Raw genomic sequence first — 24,749 nt, forward strand, 5'->3', positions numbered from 1 at the left:
CCCCCCACCCCCCATTACTGTCGCAGTATAATTGCTCTTCAGTCACGTTTCCGCCGCTCGTTGGAATAGACAGATAAAGATTCAGGTGTTTATTATGAATTCAAGATGTGTAACATGATTTACTCTCAGTGTTAATAAAGTTCATTGAATTTAAAAAAAAAAAAGAACGAAACGCTTGATTATATATCTGCGCGTCGCTGTTGAACAGATCACGTGACTTTGTTGACAGCTCTCTGACGTCACCAAGCTGCGACGGTGCTGAAGATTCTGGGGTCACCCTCACGTGTTTTGTATCATGGCTCGCAAAAAGAAGTTGGGGCTCATTGCCGAGATGGCCCAAAAGATCCGAGCGTACAGGGAGCTGAAGTCGCGGCCGCGGGACTCCAAGCGCTACGCTCTGGACTATGAGGTTACTGGGTCCCCCATGCTTTATACAGAAGGCAGTTTTAGGTTCTGCTCTCACAATCTGTACAACCTCCTGCTTCTGATTGCAGCACAACTCAATCATGTGATTTCCCCCCCCCCCCCCCCCCCCCCCCCCATTCATTTAAGTCAGATGTTGATCGTAGGGCTGTGTTCACACGAGCGCATGCGTATCTGCTTAGCATTTTTGCCCATCAGTTTTTGTGTATTTGTGCATGCCACTGTGTTGTGCCTCCCCCCCCAAAAAAAGATGCAGCCAGGGTCCCATACATTGAAATGGATAATTAGCCTCATTAGTTCCATAAGGTCTATTTCCCTGAAAAACTTGCGCACGCAAAATGCGCTTGTGAATTAACCCATTGAAATCAATGGCTTCTATTCACTGTGTATTGCGCACGCAAATACGGTCGTGTGAATCCGGCCTTGGGCTACCACAACACGGCTATAGTGGAGGCGACATTCGCAGGGTAGTCCTTAGTTATTGTGAACTAATGGCGGTGACCCAGGTTTGGATTTGTTCTGATCGCGGGCTCGCAGTTTAGGCAACTGGTAAGTTACAATGCAACCGCATTCAATTCTATTAGTTAACGATGTTGCCGGGATCTACAGCGATCTTCAGTTGCACAAAGAATTACAGGGGTTTTCTAGGGAGAATGTTATTAATTATCTATCATCAATAGTCGATTAGCTGGGGTCTGGCACTCGGAACCCCGACCGATCTGCTGATTGTGCACCCACTGACAGTGCCACAATTACACAGGGGTCGGGGGGGACAGCAGAGGTCTTTGCTCTGACCTCTGTGTAATTGCCGGCGTGGATCATGTTGTTTTCAATGAAAGCCACGCTTGCAGTTACAAGCGACGGCCACTTCGCAGTGGTCAGAGCAGAGACTTCAGCGGGCGCAACTATCAGCTGATCAATAGTATTCTCCCTGGAAAACCCCTTTAAAAGAGACAGACACCTGTAAAAGCTGTCACATAGCCTTAGCCAAGTGGTGCGGATCGGGGCATTTAATGGGTTAACTGTCGTGATCATCTCATGAGCGCTGATCACAGCTGTTGAGGGCAGGTGTCCGCCGACATCCACCATGTAAGCAATGGGCTCAGCTCCCTAGCACACCCCATACACAGACATACACTGTACATGTACAGCACATGTTGGGAACGGGTTAAAGGGGATTCATAGGAGGAAAAAAAAAAACCTCTGCATTTTTTTGACCCCCAATAAGCTCCACTTTTGTCCACAGGATGTATCTGATGTTGCAGTTTAGTGGTTGTTCAGAACCAGCTAGTCCTCACAGCTAAGTGCGCATTTGTTCTCAATGGTGAGAAGGGAGTAAAGGCGGCTTTACATGAGGAAACTATCGTGTGACTAGCGCTTCGATAGAGCGAATCTAAACAGTAGTCCTATGTAAACACGGCCGGCAACTGGGTAACAAATGAGAATTCATTCACTATTTGCTTTGTTTCAGCTGACTCAAGCCATTGTCAACAGAACAGTCCCTGCTGGTCTTCAAAAGAAATTTATATGCATCAGCGAAACCAATGGGCATGTGTTGGGGAGGGGTCGAAACTTCAAATGCACGTATGCCAAAGAGACTCATGACCTTTTATAGGGGTTTTCCAGGGAGAATACTATTGATGACCTATCCTCAAGATAGGTCATCAATAGTTGATCGGCTGGGGTCCATCGCTCGAAACCCCGACCGATCAGCTCATTGAAATCGATGGGAGCCGTGTCTGCAGTTACAAGCACCGGCTACTACACAGAGGACGGAACAGAGACTTCCGCTTCGACCCCTATGTATTTGCGAGGCTGTCAGCGGACACAAAATCGGCTGATCGGTCAGGGTCCCGAACGACGGACCATAGCGCTCAACTATTAAAGGGGTTGTCCCGCGAAAGCAAGTGGGGGTATACACTTCTGTATGGCCATATTAATGCACTTTGTAATGTACATCGTGCATTAATTATGAGCCATACAGAAGTTATACACTTACCTGTTCCGTTGCTGGCGTCCTCGTCTCCATGGTGCCGTCTAATCTTCAGCGTCTAATCGCCCGATTAGACGCGCTTGCGCAGTCCTGTCTTCTGAATGGGGCTGCTCGTGCCAGAGAGCGGCTCCTCGTAGCTCCGCCCCGTCACGTGTGCCGATTCCAGCCAATCAGGAGGCTGGAATCGGCAATGGACCGCACAGAAGCCCTGCGGTCCACCGAGGGTGAAGATCCCGGCGGTTATCTTCACAAGGTAAGTCAGAAGTCACCGGAGCGCGGGGATTCGGGTAAGTACTGGACGGTTTGTTTTTTTTTATGTCTGCATCGGGTTTGTCTCGCGCCGAACGGGGGGGCTATTGAAAAAAAAAAAAACCCGTTTCGGCGCGGGACAACCCCTTTAATAACCAATCCCGGGGATAGGTCTGCAATAGTATTCTCCCTGGAAAACTTCTTTAACATGTCACTGAATGATATTTCATCCTGTGTAAATGCTCCGAACAATTCGCCCAGCAATCGCAAAATTGAACAAGTGAAGAACAGTCGCTCTGTGTAAAAGCACACTGTCGTTCATCTGCTTTAGTGCCTGTCTCAAGTGACTGTTCAGATGATAGTTGTCCTTTGTGAAGCCACCTCAGAATTTTCTGGCACTTGCTTATCTCCCTGAGTACAAAGGATCGGGCATGTTGACATCCAATTGCCCGATCCTTTTCTCCCTCAACATCTGCTGTTGAGGGTGAGTTGCGAGACCGCCCTAAAGACTAGATGGATAATGGCGGGTTAGGCCAGCCTAAGACTGTCCATAGATATTAAGTCCTGGTACACACGCTTATTAAAGTTTGTGTTCTGATATCTATAATACCTGGTGATGGAATCCCACCTTTTCTTCTAACAGACCATGACGCGACCCTACACTGGCAAACGTCTGCCGGTTCTTGCTTGGGAGGATGTAAAGCATGAGAAGAAACTTTTCACTCTGCTCTCTGGCTTAAGAGCATTTGGAGTGGGCCGAACGGTGACGAGGAAATCGTGGCTGGAGGATTATGATGAGCCCTGTTACTGGACTATAACAAAGGTCAAAGTGGACTACACCGCTGAGGTGAGATATAAAGGGGTATTCCAGCTGTTAACATTTAACCCTTAGCAGTCAGATGCACGATACGCGTTATATGCCGCATTGGCATCCGTCACCCTAAGACCTCCTTCACACGGTATTAAAAGGCCAACGGATGAATCAGATTTTTCAACGTGAAGTTGCCAATTTAATCCACAGCAGAGACCCGAGGCTGTTCCTTCGAGTTGTGCTGTAGATTTCATGCAGATCCGCATGTCAATTTAGCCGCAGTCAATGACGCAAATGTATGTGATGGCTGCCTGATGCGGTTTCTGCATGGAAACTGCATGTAGAATGGACATATCCATTCTTATTTACCACCACACAGATGTAGAAAAGTCTGCGCCATGTGAATTACAGAGGGATTTTTCCATAGTATTCAGGAGAATGCTCTAATGGCACAGAATTTACGCTGGAATCCATGCTGAAATTACACCGTGTGAACAGGACCATTGTGTATAGGTTGTATGTAGAGATGAGCGAGTATACTCACTAAGGCACATTACTCGAGCGAGTAGTGCCTTAGCCGAGTATCTCCCCGCTCATCTCTAAAGATGCGGGGAGCGGCGGGGAGGAACGGAGGGGAGATCTCTCTCCCCCCCCCCCCCCCCCCCGCCCCCCTCCGCCGCAACTCGCCTGGCGCTGGCCCCCGAATCTTTAGAGACGAGCGGGTAGATACTCGGCTAAGGCACTACTTCCTTGTTCAATGTGCCTTAGCGAGTTTACTCGCTCATCTCTCGTTGTATGTAATACTTAGTCCATTACGCTCGTCCACCCCCTTCCTAGCTGTATACTAGGCAGGTGGAGGCCAAAAAGAAACTCTTTTGTCTTCCGTTGGACTAATGTAACTCTATGGATATTTTTAGTGTCTGTTGGAAGCTGTCCTAGCGTACAAGCTAATAATGGATCATTAACATGCTATCAACGCATCTTTAAATTTGTGGGGGTTTAACCTGCGGGAGCCTCAAGCAATGCTATAGAGTTGTTTGGAGCAGCTGTGGGCATTAATGACCACCACTCCATGCAGCTCCTGCCAACCATTATCATCTCAGGTTTTATTGATTGTTTGGGATCCCAGAAGTTAATGAAATAATCCTTTATCACCCAGTAATTCCAAATAACTGCAGGGTTCATGGTACCTATATGTGGATTATGGTGGAGCAGCCGCACCATTACCATACACAATAATATCTATACAAATATAGGTATCTTCTCTCTGGGGTTATTCTATGATTGCATCTTTTATAAACCGGAGGGGGAAAAGTCACCTTTTTTTTTCACCAGAAATTGCTCCAGTTTTGCCCTCTGGTAGACCTTTCTATTCATTATACACTATGTTGATAAAAATATTGACACGCACACACAGAAGGGGTTTAAATTTCATTTTATTCACATTTTTCAGTACGGTGTTGGTCCACCTTTGGCCTCAATGACTGCAGTAACCCTGCTAGGTATGCTCTCCACCAAATTCCCATAAATATGTGGGAGGATTTGCCTCCATTCTTTGAGTAGAGCTTCAGATAGTGATGTGGGGATGGTGGGCGTATTGGGCGTGTCCAGATACGGCGTTTTAGTTTGTCCCATAGCTTGGTGGGACTGAGATCTAGACTTTGGCTTAGCCAATGAAGTTTACAGCTGTTCTGCTTCTCAAAGCAAGCCTCAACACTGCGTGCTCTAGGCCATCCGATCGGAAGATGGTGTGCTGTGAGTCAGCTGTCCAACTCCTGCTTCTACTCATTTACAGTCCAAGAACGACGCTCCATCGCAGGCGCCTCTGTGATGTTGGGCTTGTGTGCAGCCGCTCGTCCATAGTAACCCTATGCATGCAGTCCCCTACAGATGGTTCTGGTGTTAATGGATGTTCCAGTAGCCTGTGAGACGACCTGAGCGAGTGTTTCGGCAGACGAGGTGTCCTATGGTTACAAGGCTTCGTTGTCCACGTCCTATCCGTTTATGAGGTCTCCCTGAACGTGGCAGTACTGTACACACCAGATATTTTCCATTTCTCCATAGCATAGCCAGCAATGGAAGGTTCAAAAGCGCTGCAATGTCTGGTACAGATCAGGTTACATCCCACCACCAGACCTTGTTGTAAGTCTGTCTTCTCTACACATTCTGATGGTTTCTCTACTGGGATATACCTGTGTGATACCCTCCATTCTATCTAATGCTCACACATCCCTTTCGCCTGACAGCACAGGATTGGTGGGGGTCCCAATAATGGTGGCAACATATTGTATAAGACAGCTACAATATCAGACACCAAAAGGACAAGTGAAGGAATGCTCAGTAGGCTTCTGTGCCATCCTCTGAGCATTGTCCTACTATGCAGAATGGCTGGCATCACTTATTAATGAGGAAAGGGCACCTGAGGACATGATGTGCCGACCAGGGAAACTGACTGATCTGCTTGTAGACAGCTCTGTAATTATTTATGTGGGAGAAGGTCATCCATCTGCTTCTTGGTGGAATAGAGTGCTCACATCTTGCTAGATCCGGCCAGTCTCAGGGATGTACTAGTACATTCTCCTCGGGTTGACTTCTTAAAGGAGAATATGCAGTATAAAAGACATTTAAAAATGCCTCCATAACGGCACCCAGTTCTTCATACTGCAACTCCGCTTTAGCCGAAGTCACGATCACCCGCATAGCCATACAACTTTTATTTAACTTTTCCAAGACCAGAGGTTGTTTGTTTTTTCACTTTCATTTTTTTCTTTCTGCTTTTTAAAAAAATCGCTTTTGTTTTTGTGTCAGCATAACCTTTTGAGGCTTTGTTTTTTTTGGTAAGTTGCATTTTTTAAAAACCACTAAAAGGAAAATTTCGTTGTCTGAACATAGGGAAAAACAGCATTCACAACACCGTAATAATGACCTGTTAACTTCATTTTTAGAGTCGGAACAATTTTATATAGTTTTTTTTTTCTTGTATGTTGTACTAATTTTAAAAAAAAGTTTCTTGAAAAAATAAGCATTTATCACCATCTTCTGAGTCCTGTAACTTTATTTTCACTCATTTGGGGCTGCCTGGGGATTGTTTGTTACAAAGCAAGCTTTAGTTTCTATTGGTAGTATTTTGGGGTACATACAGCTTTAGGGCTCATGGCCACAAGTGTCGCAGGATACGCCCCACGAATTTACGCCGCAGGAGTACCGCGATTAAAAGCAAAAAGTGCCTGCTGTTGATTGCGGATTTCCGGGGTCTCGATTAATGCTATATTAATGGAGACCTCACGTGGCGTAAATCCGCTGCAATTAGAACATGCGTTGATTCATTTCCCGCTGCGGGAATCCGCGTTAGAATTCCACATGTGAGCATTGGCAGGCAGAAAGCTATTAGGTTCTATACGCGGTAGAAATCCGTCCGTGGGCATTTCACCCATATAATTGATATATATATATAAAATTTTAGTTCCACTATGGGACTTGAAGTTGTGATCATTCGATCACTTTCAGTTAACCATGGTCACAGCTGACACCCATTGCCCATAGAGCAGCCTTGGCTTCGAAACCCACTGCATACCCCCTGCATACCTACCCTGCGCATATTCTGCTATAATTAATGTTGTATTGCATAAAGAGGTTAATTTAATTGTGTTGAAAATCCTAGAGGTAACATTGCAGATTTCCAAATGCCCCAATACCCTTCACACAAACAAAGAGTTAATGGACTTGTGTCAAAATGAAACTTTATTCTCTAGCCATAGGATAGGCGACAACTTTGGGATCAGCAGAGCGTAGGGGTGCCTAAAGGTCCGTGACTGTATGGATGGTGGTGGAGCATGTGTGCCGTTGGCCTACTCTTCTCTATAGGACTCCAGAAACAGCCGAGTGCTGTACTCAACTTCTCAACAGTCCAATAGAAATAAATGGTGCTCTAGTGTGCAAGCTCAACCCTGGCTTCATTCACTTGGTGACCTTTGGGACCCCTGTAGTTTTCGAAACCCCACTAATCAGACACCTATCCCCTATCCTGTGTATAGGAGATAACTTTAAATTATCCGCACAGAATGTAAAAAGTTAGTGTTTTGTTTTTGTCTTTTTTTAATTAATGTACTTCTTTTTCCCGCCTCCTTATAGAATATGGACTTTGGCCAAGCTTGGGGTTATTTAACATTTAAAGGTAAGTCTAAATAATCAATCTCTGTGCCTGAACACTAACGCAGGATGAATCGCTGGGCAGGTGTCATATAGCCATCTTTGAACAGATCTAGGTCGGAAGACTTATTAGGCCATGTATATTCTTCTGTGAAATATATGCAAATAAGGCCGCCTGCAGACGAGCGGGTCGGATCCGGCAGCGAGAATTCTCGCTGCGCGATCTGACCCGAGCGCCTGCAGGGACGAGCGCGTACTCACCCGCGCCTGGAGGCCCCGGCTCTTTCATGTGCATGCGCAGACCGGAGCCGGCGGCCAGGTGAGTGCGTGCCCCGCAGAAAATTAGGACATGCCGCGGTTTGTTTGCCGCGCGAGATTTCGCGCGGCCAAACCGCGGCCGTCTGCATAGGAGTGCGTATTTTAATGCACTCCTATGCAAACTTTCAGCGGCGGAAATCCCGCGGCGGGATTTCCGCTCGTGTGCAGGCGGCCTAAGAAAGCTGGAACAATGCCTCTGCAGCGCCACCTATTGGTTGGCAGAATTCCTGCAAATCAATGTCCAACCCTTTATACAAATGTTTGTAACAATGATTGGGAATTGAAAACCAAGCCATAATCCATACAGACAGCTCTTTAGGATTCTGCAGAGGTATTGTTTTATCTTCCTTATTTGCATATATTACCCAGAATAGCATGCATGGCCTCCTTATAAGTCTTTTCATTCACCTTCTAGGTGCTCTCCTTAAGGAGTGATGATAACCCTCCTGACTCACATCATAGGCCTCTCACTAGCCAAGCCTGGATCCTACTGCACACTGATGAGGGGCAAAACCCCCGAAACAGCTGTCTGTGTATGGATTCTGGCTTGGTTTTCAATCCCCAATCATTGCCTTACAGACCTGTTTAAAGGTCAAGCATTGATTTGCAGGAATGCTGTCATCCAACAGGTGGCGCTGCAGAGGTATGGTTCCATCTTTCTTATTTAAACATGTCTAGTTACCAGAAACTTACTACAGATAGAAAAGCTTCTTGGCGGGTTCAGGGTGCGTGTAGCTGTGGACCACGTCTGCTTAAATCATGCAGTTTCATATTGGCCCTGGCACTGATTTCACCCTTCATTCCTCTTATTAGGTAAACAGGAGGCTGAGGAGACTGAGATAAGCAAAGTTATGTACCATGACTGGCGTATTGTACCACGGCACGAAGAGGAAGACTTTAAGAAGTTCACGCCTGTACCAGAGCCAGAGACCTCACCCTTGTTGCTATACCCACCTCTTCTAAGAGCTATGATGTTGGCAAAGATGCAGAAGGAAGGAAAACCAATAACCGAACCTTGGCTGGATCTTAAACGACAACGCATCTTCTCTAGAGAGAAGTTTGAGGAGGAAAGAAAGGCCAAGCTGGGGACACCTGTATGATAAAGGACCTCATTGTCTTCAGGTCCTGGATGAACATTGATGGTGCCATGGGCCTAGCCCTGTGCCAGTGGTTTCGTGTCATCTGACTGGATGACCAATGCAGTTCCACAGACTGTGATCTATATAACCTTGTACCGCTTACCTTGATTTGACTACCAACTTCCCAGTTTGAATGTTAACTGGTTTGGGCTACTGTCTGCTATAAAAATACATTTTTTTTAAGTAGGCGGTTCAGGCCACTATTAATTGTCATAAGTTGATGCACAACACAATACTTACCACTGAGGTGTAGTAAACTGCGTTCATATTATAACAATGAGACGCCATGTTTGGTAGTTTATGAGCTACTTGGTTCCAGTACATTCTGTGCAATTAAAGGGGTATTAACATTTTATAGCGGCTAGGACAGGCCATCACTTTGTCACCCCACTCTACAGCACCATAAACTAGGTTATGATTCTGTTGGGGTAGGTGATGGGGAGCCGGATGATGTATTTATTTTTTTTTTATACTTACCCACTTCCAAACCTCTGTTATCATTCACCAAAGTCTGCACATGGCATGGAAATCTGACCCTTTCAGATTGGAACAGAGCGCACTGCAATCTGAAATGAATCCTATCGTCATCCCACTTGGGATCAGAAGAACGGGTTTGTAGAAAAACGACATCACCCGGTTCCCAGTCACCTTCCCGAGCAGTACCATAACTTAGTTCATGGTGTGATTGGGAGGTGACAGGTTCCCTTTAAATTGCTGTGATCTATGTTCCCACTTAACGTTACAAAACTGCATCTCACAGGAAAGGTTTCCCTACTTCCCTCTGGTGTCCTCTGTCATTAGGGGAAAAAAAGAGGTCTTTCTCACTAGCGTATATCTGCCGGCTGATTTACACTGTGATTCCAATACATCAGATCACATGGTTGTATTCCTGTGGAGTAAAAGCACCCAGCCGGCCAATATAGCGCCGGGTGTTTTTAGGTCGGGCCCAAAAGATGTCCTGGAACTATCTTTTGGGCCGAAATACGTTGGTAGCTGCGTGGGCTCCTATGGGAGCCCATGCCGGAGGTGGGAGAAAGTTTAGAAGCGTGGCTGCTAAACTCCCTCCCTCTGCTCTCCTCCCCTGTGCAGGCTCACCTCTGCTCTCCTTCCCGCTCGTTCTTTGCAATGGGAGGGGACGGGGGCAGGGCTAAGTGCCGTCCCGCCTCCTCACATTGCTGGCTGTGGATAAGGGGCGGAGCTAAGCCCCACCCTCTCCCCGTTCCTTGTCTATAGCCATCAATAGGAGGAGGAGGGGGGAGGGGGCGGCGCTGAACACCCCTTTCCTCCAAATCCCATTGCAAAGAACGAGCTGGGAGGAGAGCAGAGGTGAACCTGTGATGGGGAAAGGGGCAATGGCATGGTGACCTCAGCACATATGTGTCGGGGCCCATGCCGTGTGAAAGGGCACACAAACGTTCGATTTGTGCGCCCGTTCACGAGCTTCTATGCCCCAGATGATAGCGTATATTGCCTGACCGTGAAGACGTCGGCCGATATATGCTCGTGGAAAAGAGCCCTAAGGTTGTGTGAAAAAGGATCTGTCAGGGGCCAGGTCTCATACCATTACCTTTGGGTGCTCCTACACTAATGAATAGCCCCTCAAACTCCACCTGTGGAGGGCAGCAAAAGCATAGCTGTATACTAATCTGCAGTATTCATTTTATATGGATCTTTGAAATGAAGATACAGTCTTACTTCACCCCTAGTAATGCAATATTGTAAAATATATGGATAATAACATTGCTTATAAAGGACGGGGGAAGTGTGGAGACTACTGCATCTCTGGTCTCTGCTGCTCCGACTACTGTGTAGGGGCCAGTGCTTGTAACTGCAGCCACAGCTTCCACTGATTTTAATGAGAGCCTCATTTGCAGTTACAAGCGTGGCCCACTCTGTGCCCCTCTGGGTATCTGCTGTCTTGCTGCTACACAATCGGGATGTCCTACCTATGGGAGTATGTGTGTAATTCCAGGGATTCTGGACACTAGCCCTGGGATTTATAACAACCAGAATTGTCTGGGATAATTTAGTGACTCCTGCACTGAGCAGGGCGTCGGACCCGATGACCCTGGCGGTCCCTTCCAACTCTACAATTCTATGAGAATTTAAAATGTGCCAACATTGTGCCCTGTGCCAAGCAGGATACATAGATGTAAAGGCACTAGTATCATAAGTGCACAAATGTGTAACCTAAACCACATTCATATACGTACTTATATACTAGAGAAATGGCTATATAAGCACTCCGTCCAAAAACCTTTACATTTGCCAGTAACCTCAGCAGAGGATCGCTTCGCATGGGGCAAGCGCTTGTTACTACAATTGTTCATTCCCATACTCTGCAGCACATCTACCAGCATAAACGATTCAATCAGCCAATGAACAAGCATTTGCTCGCTCATCAGCTGATCACCGACATATTCAGATGGGCCTTATGTTCAGTGGCACATTCATGCCCGACCCTAGGCCTGTCTAAAAGAGCCTTGGTGACACGTGGGCGTAAAGTATATTCTTTCTTTCATGGTAATATCTGTAACAGCTTATCAACTTTACATCATGGACCACGCATGGCATCACAGTTTGTTCGGAATGTCCAAAGTGCTAAAGCAGAACCATCTTTGTGTCATTTGAGCTTGACAGCTTGAAGAGGACGGTTCCGGTATGTTTTTCTTCAGAAACCTGTTTCACATGTTGCAGAATTGGGATAACTTGCACCTCTGGGACTGATTTGCTAAAACCCATTACACGTATAAAAATTGCACAATTTGGCACACAGCGGAAAAAAAAACGGGCAACTTTTTGTTATTTTACACCGTCCCTGCCACTAAAAGAAAAAAAAAATGGGCAGGACTTAGCATCAGGGAGCATAGCTGCTCACTTTCGAAAATCACATATGCTATTTCAAAATTGGGATTATTCACCCTAGAAAAAAGACTGTTAAGGGGCGACCAAATACCACTGTATAAATACATTAGGGGACAATACAAGGATCTTATTGATGATCTATTTCTACCCAGGACTTCAGTAACAAGAGGGCATCCGCTACGTCTAGACTCAAGGAACGTGGTGATGGCAAAAGCCATAGAACAGCTTAAGAGGGGACTAGATGCCTTTCTAGAGCGCTATGATATTACAGGAGATAGACATTAAATAGAAGTGTTGAGGAGTGTTGGAATTCTTCTGACAGCCAGTATTTTTTTCCCCAGGGTGAGGTAAATTGGTTCTGCCTCATTGGTTTTTTTTTTTTGCCTTCCTCTGGATCAACAGGGGAGGGGGAGAAACAAGCTGAACTTGATTGACATTCGTCTTTTTCAGCCTAGCATACTATGTTATGTTACTATGTTAGAATTTGCACCAAAGAGGCATAAATTATAGCTGAAATCTATGCAAGTTTGTAGCGGGCGTAAATTTCATATTTGGCAAATAGACAGCCTGAGGATGCTCCAAATGTATTAAGAGGCCTCTTAGCATATTTGGCGCACTTAAAGCCAACATAATGTTTACCTAGACTGGCATATATAAGCCAATCTAAGGAAATCTGCTCCAATGTGTTTGCCCTTCCAAAAAAGCATAAATATATATATAAAAGTTTTTTTCTACAGATCATGGATTATTTTTAGGGGCAGGTGGGGTGCTTATATTTCAAGCGCCCCCCTAAAAATCATCGCCACAGAGAGTCCCTGTGGCAGAGGATCGCGAGCATTGCCCATTTATTTCAATGGGGCTGGCGCTGCTGCTGCTGCTGCCGCCGCCACCGGCCCAATTGGAAACAATGGGAGATCACTATCTCCTGCCGCAGCTGTGACAGCCACAGCAGGAGATTCCTTCAGCCCTGCATTGTTTCCCTGCGGAATACGCCTCACATCCAAGGCTTCAGAAGGATTGCGAGAGCGATATCGGGGCGTCAATCACATCCCAATATCGCTCTTGCCAGTGTACAGGAGCCCTAAGGAGAACATGCTTATCTGAAACATGTAAGACAGCACCTGTCTATATAAATAAACGTGATGCAAGCAGCACCATCTTGGACACTAGTTTAGTGGAGCAACTTGATGCAAAGTCCCGCAGGAACCGGGATCCCAGGATCCAATCAAAATAAATAGAGGACATGACAGCGTATTCGGTGCAAAAATAGTAAACAATCGTTATTCCTCCATACACAGATAGACAGCAACGTTTTGACCAAACATGTTAAAATGTCACATATATATATATATATATATATATGGAAAAAATACAAATCCGTAACCCCAAGTTAAGCCCTGCCCTCAAGAGAATGGGCCAATAAACTTACATCATGGTAAAAGTATCTCTGTATCATCGCGCAGATCCATCATGGCGCCATACAGAGACAATTGCGTCTGCGATTCTTGCAGGCAGGGGAATTGATACAATATATAAACATAATCACAACAATGTTTGCCTGAACGATGTATAGGCAAATCAACCGTCACCAGCACATCCAAGAAGATCGCTACTGGGTGATGCCAATAAAAACATTCGATCAGAGGAGCATCCATGAGAGAAAAATATCCAAAATTACTACAAAGCGATACATCGATATCAATCACAAAATAGGGTACAGACGTTCCCACATGTGCACCCAATTGTGTGTTGAGAAGTACAGCAATATCCTAAGGATTTGGAAGGGAAAAAACTAAATGTATTAGGCCAGCTTCACACAAAAAACCCACAATCACCACCTAAGAAGCGCTGTCCGCTCCACTGCATCTTCAGTTGTCTTCAGGCATGTCTTCTGGCCAGGGATTGGAAAATTCATTGAATGGCTATGATTGGTTCATTGAGCGCTGGCTCTGATTGGCTGCGCCTCCTGGAGGCGGAGATTTTCCAATCGCCGGCCAGAAGACATGATGAAATGTTTAGAAAAAAAGGTGGTTGTGAACTTCTAAACTTGCTTGGTCCTCTATAAATATAAATGTCAAATATTTATATAAACATATACCAATCATGAATTTAATGAATTTCATACAATATTAATGGTTAGATACGTTTTTAGACAGTAATTTTTACATACATATATATATATTTATCTTTTCTCTCTTCTATGAATTCTTACAAAAATTTTTTCATTGTAAGGTTGGAAGATAAATATAGTCCATAACAGTCCATATAGAATCATTTAGATGGATATTGATATAATAATATAGCTTGATTATTTAAATATATGATTTTTTTAGAATTCTCATTTTTTATTATTGTCAATGTAACTCTATATTGAGTATAAATCACTAGGATGAGATGTGAAATACATTTTATTATTAACATGAACAAGGTAATGCTTTGTAAAAGTGATACCTATGACTAGAGATGAGCGAGCATACTCGCTAAGGACAATTACTCGATCGAGCATTGTCCTTAGTGAGTACCTGCCCGCTCGGAAGAAAAGGTTCGGCTGCTGGCGCAAGTGACAGGTGAGTTGCCATGAGCAGGGGTGAGCGGGGGGAGAGAGAGATCTCCCCTCCGTTCCTCCCCGCTCTCCCCCGCCACTTCCCGCCCGCCGCCGGCAGCCGAATCTTTGCTCCCGAGCGGGCAGGTACTCGATCAAGCAATTGCCCTTAGCGAGTATGCTCGCTCATCTCTACCTATCACCTCACCACGCATTGTATGGTACGCACCGCTACGTTCCAATAGTCCCAAGGGGCTTCCTCTTACATTGAAACATACAGCGTACAGCGTCCCAACGAGGAACCTCCAGTCACATGAACGTGACTGAGATCGCGTCATCAGATGGCGCTATTACCCTGCACCTGTGGTTCGCACAAGGAGGCGGGTGAGAACGCCTCTAATTAAGTGTTTTAGATATATATATATCTATGTTGGTTTTGATTGTATTTTAATGCTTAAAAAAGACTAATTGTTAGCCGAAATGCATCCCATGATTGAATAAATTTTATCTGAGGACATTATCGGGGTTGGACCCCTGTTCTTCCACAACCTATACACCATGCTGACTTGGATTAGGTGTGCACTTCAAGGTTGGGACATCGAGAACCGATATATCGATATATCGCTAATGCTTTGGCGATACTTTTCATCGATTATTGCTATATCCGTTATATCGGTAACATCGATAGTTTAAGGCGATATAATAGTGATTTTTGTAAAGAAGAATCATGTCTTGTGGTCCGGTGACCACCTTTTCTTTCTTTACATTCTGCCCTTCCCTTTGTGTTGGTCAGGATGTAGTTTTGCTCGCGGCACTAATGAACTTATAAACAAGTTCTAGAAACTTTTGGGAAGTGTCAGGTGGCTCTTTGTCACCAATAAGGTTTGCTCCAGGCAAAACGACTCGCAGAAATAGTGGGGTCTTCGGCCCCTCCTCCACATGCGTTTGTTCATGGCGTTAGATGCAGGTACTGAACGCTTGCATCTACGGCGATGGCTGAGGGCAATGTTTTCTAAATGAAAGATGGAGGGCTGCGCTGAACACACGAAGGTCGCGTCCAGAAAAGGAGACGCGACATGTCGTGCGTTCAGCGTCTAACGTGAACGCAGTACCCATAGAAAAGATAGGAGACTTATCTAACGCAATTACAATTGCGGTCGGGGCACTGCGTTCGCATTACCAGGCCCTGCATTGTTTACAAGTTGCCATGGAGACCGTTGGTCCCTCAGCGGCAAGCCTGAAAAAATGCAGGGCACGCAGCCCCACAAACACACAGAGATCCTGCTCACATCCCGTCAGGTCCGGCATCCATCTTCTGGCTTCCTTGTAGCTGGCAGGACCTTGTGTCAGTGTGTTTACCTCCAATCATCTTTCTGCACTCCCGCATTTAAAAAGTCGATATATCGAAATATCGATAGTTTTCCACCGATATTTTATAATAATCGATAGTTTGTTCAGCGATAGTCGATACTATCGACTATCGATATTTTTGTGTCAATGTCCCAACCTTAGTGCGCTCCCCAGAGGCACCCCTGTAAAGTAAGTTCTGTATTGCTTTACCATCAGTAATCATCTTGTTCACTGGAGCGCTGGGCTTTTTTCAGTGTATAGTCATATCTGCTTGGTTGGGTGATTACTCAGAGTACACTTTGTATTTGGAGCAGATCTCTCTCTTTCGCTGCTTCTCTCTCTCTTAGGGCCCCTTTCCCCTAGTGAGGAGATCGCATGTTTTTAGTGCGATGCGAGAGTGCAAGCCCACGCAAGAAAGTGCCTCACATGTTGTTCAATGACAGCCTTTCCACTTGCGATGCTTTAGGACAAGCTGTGATGCGAGAAATAAAAATCGCAGCAATAGGATTGTTTCAGCATTTTCCTCGTTTGTGTAGCCCATACAGTGCAATGGGAAAACAGATTGTAAGCTCTTCAGAGTAGGGCATTTGTTATATATTTTAGATTGTAAGCTCCTCGGAGTAGGGCATTCGTTATTTTAGATTGTAAGCTCTTCAGAGTAGGGCATTTGTTATATGTTAGATTATAAGCTCTTTGGAATAGGACATTTGTTATATATATATTAGATTGTAAGCTCTTCGGAGTAGGACATTTGTTATTTGCTAGATTGTAAGCTCTTCGGAGTGGAGCATATGTTATGTTTCTTATTGGGAGCAGATATGTTTCTTTCTCTTTCGACGCTTCTCCCTCTCTCTCTTTGCTTCTCTCACTCTCTTGCCACTTCTTTCTCTCTCGGCTTCTCTTTGTTTCTCTCGCGCTTATCTATCTCTCTCTCGCTGCTGCTCTTTCTCTCTCACTGCTAATCTCTCTCTCTCTCTGTCTGCTTCTTTTTCTCTCTTGCCATTTTTCTCTCTCTTTCGCCACTTTTCTCTCACACTCTCCCCTTAGATCTCTTGCCGCTTCTCTCTCTCTATCACCACCTCTCCCGACGCTTCCTTCTCGGCTTTTCTTTGTTTCTCTCGCGCCTTATCTTTCTCTCTCTTTCTGCTTCAGTATTTCTCACACATTGCTACCTTCTATGTCTCTTGACGCTTCTCTCTTTCTCATTGCTTCTCTCTCTCACTCTCTAATTTGCCCCTTCTCTCTCTAGCCGCTTTTCTCTCACTCACTGCTTCTTTCTCTTTCGCCGCTTCTTTCTCTTTATCTCTCTCGCTGCTTCTCTTTGTCTCTCTCTCACCACTTCTCTCTCATTTGTTATATATTTTAGATTGTAAGCTATTCGGAGTAGGGCATATGTTATATATGTTAGATTGTAAGCTCTTCTGAGTAGGGTATTTCTCTATCTCTCTCTTGCTGCTTCTTTCTCTCTCTCTGTGTTACTCTTTCTCTCGCCACTTCATTCTCTCTTTCCTCTTCTCTCTCGCCATTTCTCTCATTCTCTCTCACTCGACGATACTCTCTTTCTATGCCGCTACTCTTTCTCGCTGTTTTACTCTTACTTTCTCGCCGCTTCTCTTTCTCTCACTCGCCACTTCTCTCTCTCACTGCTTCTCTCTCCCTTTCTATTGCTGCTTCTCTCTCTTGCTGCTTCTCTCTTTCTCTAACTGATATTCTCTCTATCTGCTTCTGTCTCTCTCAACATTTTTCTTTTACTTTCTTCACACTTCTTTTTCTCTCACTCGCCCCTTCTTTTTTTCTCTTGTGGCTTCCCTCTCTCTCTATTGCTGCATCTCTCTCTCTCTCACTGCTTCTCTATCTCGCCGATTCTCACTCTCTCACTGCCTTGGTGTTTCTCTCGCCGCTTCTCCTTTGCCACTTCTCTGTCTCGCCCCTTCTCTCATTCTCTCGCCACTTTTCTCTCTCTCGCAGCTTCTCTATTTCTCTAGCCACTTCTCTCTCTCCCACCTCCTCTCTCTTTCTCTCTCTTTCCACGTCTCTGTCTCTTGCTGCTTCTCTGTCTTGCCGATTCTCTCTCCTCTCGCCACTTCTCCATGGCTCTCACTGATTCTCTCTGTTTCATTCTATCTCTTGCTGAGTCTCTCTCTCGACACTTTACTCTCTTTCTCTCACCACTTCTTTCTCTATCTCACTCACTGCTTCTCTCACGCTTCCGCTGCTTCTATCTCTCACTCTCAACTTATCTCTCTCGCCGCTTCTCTCTATCGCCACCTCTCTCTTGCTGCTTCTCTCTCTCAACTTCTCTTTGTTTCTCTCACGTCTTATCTTTCTCTTTATTGACTCATCTCTCTCTTGCTGCTTCTGTCCTTCTAACACTCTGCTACTTTCTATCTCTCTCGACTCTTTTCTCTTTCCTTCTGCTTCTCTCTCTCGCTCTTTAATTTCAACCTTTTCTCTCAACCCACTTGTTTCTTTCTATCGCTGCTTCCCTCTTTGTCACTACTCTTTCTCTCTCACCGCTTTTTTCTCTCTCTCTCGCCACTTCTCTCTCTCAATGCTTCTCTCTCTCCCATCGTTTCTCTCTCATTTGTTATATATTTTAGATTGCATGCTCTTCGGAGTAGGGCATATGTTATATATGTTAAATTGTAAGCTCTTCGGAGTAGGGCATTTTTTATATGTTAGATGTTATGGGAGGAAGTTAGAGAAAAGATGCAAGAGAGAAGCAGAGAGAGAGAAGCGCCGAGAAAGATTTGGAGGGCATTTGTTATATGATAGATTATAAGTTCTAGGACATATATTATATACTAGTTTGAATCGATGTTCGCTATGCACCCTTCACAGTTTAGACTAAAGTAAAATATAACGTTTATTAATAATTATTTAAAAAACACAAACCACCATAGGGCACACCTAACGTACAACAAACAAATAGACAATCAATATATGGGTGATACACTGTGGACAACCGTCTGAACAATACTCTGATAGATTAGTATAATATCAGGCTGTGTAGTACACTTATAAGACAAGCCGTTTTATGTTGTGAGGAGTTTGCACAGGATACCCAAAAGATGAATAATAGGCTCTCAAAAGGAGTACATCTCAGTACCTCAATACTAATTATGGGTATGTAATGCAATGGATGAACCAACTGTCTCTTCACCAACAATGTTCGCTATGCAAACTTAAAATGTTTTGAACACTGGTTGTTTTTTTCTTTTCTCTTTCTCTTACCAATTCTTTGTCTCTTGTCACTTCTCTTTCTTGCCATTTCTCTCTCTTTCTCACTCTGCTTTTCTCCTTCTCACTACTTCTCTCTCTCTGCTTCTTTCTCTCTCACTGCTTCTCACTTTCCCATTGCTTCTCTCTTGCTTTTGCCACTTCTCTCTCTCTCTCTATGCTTCTCTCTCTTGACGCTTCTCTCTCTCTCAATGCTTCTCTGTCATTTGTTATACATTTTAGATTGTAAGCAATTCGACGTAGGACATTTGTTATTGTTAGATTGTAAGCTCTTCAGAGTAGGGCATATGTTATATAATAGATTGACTCAATATTCGCTACATGAACATAAAATGTTTGGAAGGATGTTTGTTATGAACTTCTAAATCTGCTTGATTAGGTGATTAGTCATAGTGCACTTTGTGTTTTGAGCAGATATCTCGCTCACTGTTTGCTGCTTTTTTAAGCTCTTTCTCTCTCTCACCGCATCTCTCTTTCACAAAGCTTCTCTCTCGCCACTTCTATCTTGCTGCTTCTCTGTCACCGATTCTCTCTCTCTCACCACTTTTTCTCCCTGCATGTCTGCCTCTTTTGCCAATTCTCTCTCATTGCTTCTTTCTATTGCTGCTTCTTTCTCTCTCTAGCAGCTTCTCTCTCTCTTGCCGCTTCTCTCTCTCACTGCTTCTCTCACAACTCCTCTCTCTGTCTTGCCACTTTTGTCTGTCTCGCCGCCTTCTCTCTCTCACTTGACACTTCTCTCACTTACTCTCGCTGCTTCTTTCTCTCTTGCTGCTTTTCTCTTTCTCTCGATGCTTCTCTCCCTCACCACTTTTCTCTCAGTCTCTCTTCACTTCTCTTTCTCTCTCGACACTTTTTTGTTATATGTGTTAGATTGTAAGCTCTTCGGAGTAGGGCATTTGTTATATATTAGATTGTAAGCTCTCTTGAGTAGGGCATTTGTTATATGTTGGATTGTAAGCTCTTCGGAGTAGGGTATATGGTATATACTAGGTTGACTCAATGTTCGCTACATGAACAAAAAAATTCTTTAAAAAATGGTTGTGAACTTTTATAACTGCTTGGTTCGGTGATTATACAGAGTACACTTTGTATTTGGAGCACCTATCTCTCTCTTACTCTCTCTCACCGCTTCTCTCTATCTCTTGACGCTTCTCTCCACCCGCCGCTTTCCTCTGTCACCACTTCTCTCTCTCGTCCAGCTTTCTATTTTTGTCTACTTCTCTTTCACTTTTTTCTCTTGCTGCTTTTCACTCATAGCTTCTCTCTCTATCTGTTTCTCTTTCTTTTTTTGCCAATTCTCTCTCTCTACACTTCTCTCTCTCTTGCCATTTCTCTTACTCTCTCACCGCTTCTCTCTCATTCACTACTTTCCTCTTTATCGACGCTTCTGTCTCCTTCTCAACACCTATCTATTTCTCGGTTTCATCGCTTCTCTTTTTCTCGCTGCTTCTCTCTTACTCCTTCTCTCTCTATCTCTTGACGCTTATCTCTATCTTGATAATTCTCTCTATTTTTCCGCTTCTCTCTCTCTCGTTGCTTCTTTCTCTCTTTTCTGCTTGTCTCTCTTGCCGCTTCTCTCTCACACTGCTCTCTCAGTTTTGCGTGGTTTCCCTCTTGCCGTCTCTCTCTCTCACGCTACTTCTATCTCTACGTTTCTTTCTCTCTCTACATCTCTCATTGTTTCTCTCTACTCTTTCAACACTTTTCTCTCACACTGCTTCTTTCTCTCTCTCTCTCTGCCTTTCACTATTTCTTGCCGCTTCTCTCTCTTTCACCGCTTCTCTCTCGCCACTTCGCTGTCTCACAATGCTTTTATCTGCTTCTTAATGCTTCTTTCTCTCCACCTTTCTCCCTCTTGCCGCTTCTCTCAGTCGCCCTTTCTCTCTATCTCTGTTAGGTAAGTATAATAAGACCCTAGTGCCTCTTTTGGGGCAAAAATTAATATAAGACAGGGTCTTAAATTGACTATATCTTATTATGGTAATTTGTAGTAGTGATAAAGAGTTCAGCTGTCATAATTAGATGTAGTAGGTATGTGACCATCAGTGATTGGCTACTCTTACCATGTGACCTTGGAGTAAGGGCTATTTAAGCAATGTAATTGTATATGGTTTGAAGCAGGATATTTTTTCTGAAATGTACAGTTTATTTGACTCTCTTCTTTACCACATGCATGTTTTTTACACATTTGTAATAAAGATGGATATTTTAATCAAACTCATGGCGTCGCTGGATCCTTGTGTGTCAATTTCTGAGGACTGAGGACCAATGTCCACAGGCAGAATTTAATTATAAATCTGCACCTCTGGCCACCCATAGGGATGCATTAGCATCAGCAAGACAATTTAAAGCATGCGGATGTGATTTTTTTTCCCCGGTGAGCCAATCGCACATGTGGGAATAAATAGCAGCATACTCCACTTTTCATTGAAGTCAATGGAAGCAGTCCGATCCGCTGCAGGGCTACAGATGACACTGTGGACATGCTGCGGATCCGCAGGAAAGCAGGAGATAAAAAAAAAAAAAAAAAAGGTACTGTGCATACATCCAGCATGTCACTAGCGCGTCTGGACGCATCCGTTGTGCTGAACAAAGAAGATCCGGCCAGCACAGAGGAGACCCGCACTGGATCTGGACAGGTCAGAAAATGTTTTTTGTCTCCATGTCTGTGGGCACGGCTGGATTTTGCTGCGGGATTTAGCATTGCCTTCTCGGATTGCCTTCTGGGCATGGCTTTGGCTTTGGGGTGTGGAGTGCAGGTGAGTGGTTTAGTGTTTGGCTTGGCTGGCCCTTGTCTATGGGGCACTGGCATGGATAAGGGGATGCTATGGCTGGACTTATGTATATGTAAGCAATATCTGACGATGGGGCTTAAAGATGTAGTCCGTTTACTGCATAGTTTTTCAAGTTTTCACCCATCTGGGGGCTTTGTTTCCCCAATCCTCATCGCTGCGGTGGGGAAGAGATTGAATGCAGTGCATGTCACACATGCGCGGTGCCCCTCCATTCATTTTCAATTGGACTTCCACAGATAGCCAAGTACAAAGATGCGACCTGTGCTCCATTCAATGACATCACTGCAGGTGCGAGAAGCAACCGGAAGTGAAGGTGAATGGGGAAACGGGACTCTCTGTTCTGGGTGGAGGTCCCAGCAGTCTTTGTGTAAAAACGACAGTGTACAAAAGGCTAGCTTCACCCGGGCGAGTGTGATATGGGTCCGTGAATCCCGCCCCCATATCGCGCTCCCCAGCATGTAAAATACCAAGGGATGCGAGGCGGTTTCATGTTCACACAGCCTCGCATCACTTCGGGAATGCAGGGATCCTCCGGTGAGGCTGTCACAGCTGCGGCAGAGGATCACAGAGTTTATCCCATTGAAGACAATGGGCGCTGCAATGCGAAAATCACGCGGCCAGATAGAACAGGCCGTTTCCTGCATAGTATCGCATCGCGGTGCCATGCGGTAAAACATTGCTCATGTGTATGACCCCATCAAATTTCAAAACGCACAAATCACGTGCAATTTTCTCACCCATGCGAAGGCGGCCTAAGCCCCATAGGTTATAATAGGCGCGTGTGCTGCCTGTGACCCAAATACACTAGTGTGCCACAGGCCTAGGGCCGGCTTTACACAAGCCTACGCATATTGGAGCGCACATGAGCGTAGCGATTTTGTGGAACAAACTATGCTTTTTTGCAAGCATATCATCGTATTTTAGGCCTCATGTCCACGGGGAAAATCAGGCCCGCTACGGATTCTCCATGGAGAATCCGTAGCGAGTCCCTCCTGCCCCGCGGACATGAGCGCTGAAAAGGAGAATTAATTAGAATTAACTTACCCGCAGCCGACCAGGCAGATCTTTTCTTCCTCACGGCCGGATCTTCTTTCTTCGGCCGGCGGATGTACTCGGCACGTCAGCGGCGTGCCGCGCATGCGCCGGGCACATCCGCCGGGCCGAAGCAAGAAGATCCGGCCGTGAGGAAGAGAAGAGGTGCCCGGTCCGCTGCGGGTAAGTTATTCTTATTTTAGGTCTCCCGCGGATCCAGTCGGCTTCCATAGGCTTCAATAGTAGCCTGCGGGAGCCGTCCCCGCAGGAGACCAGCACGAAAATGGAGCATGTCACGTTTTTTTTCATGCTCCATTTTTTTTAAATTCACTTTTATTGACCATCCGCGGGTATTTATCTACCCGCGGGTGGTCAATGCATCCCTATAGGGTGCGGATCCGCGGGCCGGAGAAGAGTTAAAATCCGCTGTGGATTTTAATTCTTCTTTTGCCCGTGCACATGAGGCCTTACTGTGCTTTTTGTGCCCGCAGGACATGTGCATTTACTCGCGGCGAACCGAGACGCACTCCTTGAAATGTCTAATTCATCTAATGAGTTCCAGATGGGTTCTTGTTTCAGTGGCACTAGGCTGGCTGCACACGGGATTGTGGGATCCGCAGCGGGTGTCCACCTCCGGATACCGGGACAAGTACCATCCATATTAAGCTATGGGAAAGCTGCTATTGCGGAAAGGAAAAAATAGAGCATGTTCCATTTTTTTTTTGCGCACGCGATTGAAATAAGCGCAAAAAATAAAGAAATGTGTACGAAATTGAAATCCATGGTCCTATTCTCTGCGTATTGTGTGCAGAAATACGTCCGTGTGAAGCCGACCCAAAGCCGCTCTCACACACCTGCTTTTTACTGCGATCAGAAAACCGTGGTGATTGCGGTAAAACGCTCCGATTGATTTCACTGGGGGCTTGTAGGCATGGCTCGAACGCGGCACTTTCTAGCGCCGAGATTTTGGCCGGCTGCACACGGCCGTAACGGGCTCCGCCGCAAAATTCCACAGCGGAGCCCGTCACGGCAACCCCCAGGAGACCCCATACTTACCTGCGGATTCGGCGTCCTCGCTCCCGCATGACGCTTCCCCGCCCACCTCCGCCGCGTCATGTAACACGACCACCGCGTCACATGACTCGACCGGCCGTGGGCGGGAAGTGTTTTCACGCTATTTTCCGCTGTGCTACAGCGGAAGATAACGTGAACGGACGGCTTCCATTGACTGCAATGGAAGCCGTCCGCGCGTACTCCCGCTGCAAATAGAGCATGCCGCAGGTGAGGACGAGTGAATTCACGGTGCGGAATTCCGTTCGTGGGAAGGAGGCCTTTGGAGCGCTGTCTGCTCTATTTTGCTACAGTTAACGCACCTCATCACCCATCACAATGATGGGGCACGTTAAACCCCGTTATCAGAGGCAGTAACCTGCGTCCGAAAACAGCGGAAAAATTCATAAAATCTTAATGAATCCATAGATGTCTATAGAGATTTGGTTGCTCGTGGAAACTGCTATAAGGCCTGCAATGGTTTACAGACCTGAATTAGATTTATGCCCACAGCAACCAATCACAGCGGAGCTTTCATTTTTCAAGTGTAGAACGTGAAGTGAAAGCTGCGCTGTGATTGGTCGCTTTGGAAAACATGGCGCTTTGCTGTGAAAGAGTATTGTACATGTCCGTGCCGGTTTATTACACTCCCCGTATAACGCGCTGTACTGTATATATATAATATGTATATACAGCTTCCGTGGGTTGGTTATGTTACGTGCGCGGCCCCGCTTGTACCTGCGCTGGTTGCAACGTGCGCGGCCCCGCTTGCAGCTGCGCTGGTGGCGACGTG

At 45.5% G+C, this 24,749-nt stretch overlaps 1 protein-coding gene across 1 annotated transcript; it reads left to right on the forward strand.

Annotated features, from left to right (window-relative positions):
* The first annotated feature begins 208 nt into the window (after positions 1–208).
* Positions 209–9,265, forward strand: MRPS34 (mitochondrial ribosomal protein S34). Its single transcript, XM_066576501.1, has 4 exons — positions 209–409; positions 3,309–3,512; positions 7,608–7,650; positions 8,757–9,265. The coding sequence occupies exons 1-4, from the start codon at positions 296–298 to the stop codon at positions 9,041–9,043; spliced, it is 648 nt and encodes a 215-aa protein (XP_066432598.1). The 5' UTR covers positions 209–295; the 3' UTR covers positions 9,044–9,265.
* Positions 9,266–24,749: the final 15,484 nt, after the last annotated feature.

This window comes from Eleutherodactylus coqui, chromosome 8, assembly GCF_035609145.1.
Source record: "Eleutherodactylus coqui strain aEleCoq1 chromosome 8, aEleCoq1.hap1, whole genome shotgun sequence".
Lineage (NCBI taxonomy): Eukaryota > Metazoa > Chordata > Amphibia > Anura > Eleutherodactylidae > Eleutherodactylus > Eleutherodactylus coqui.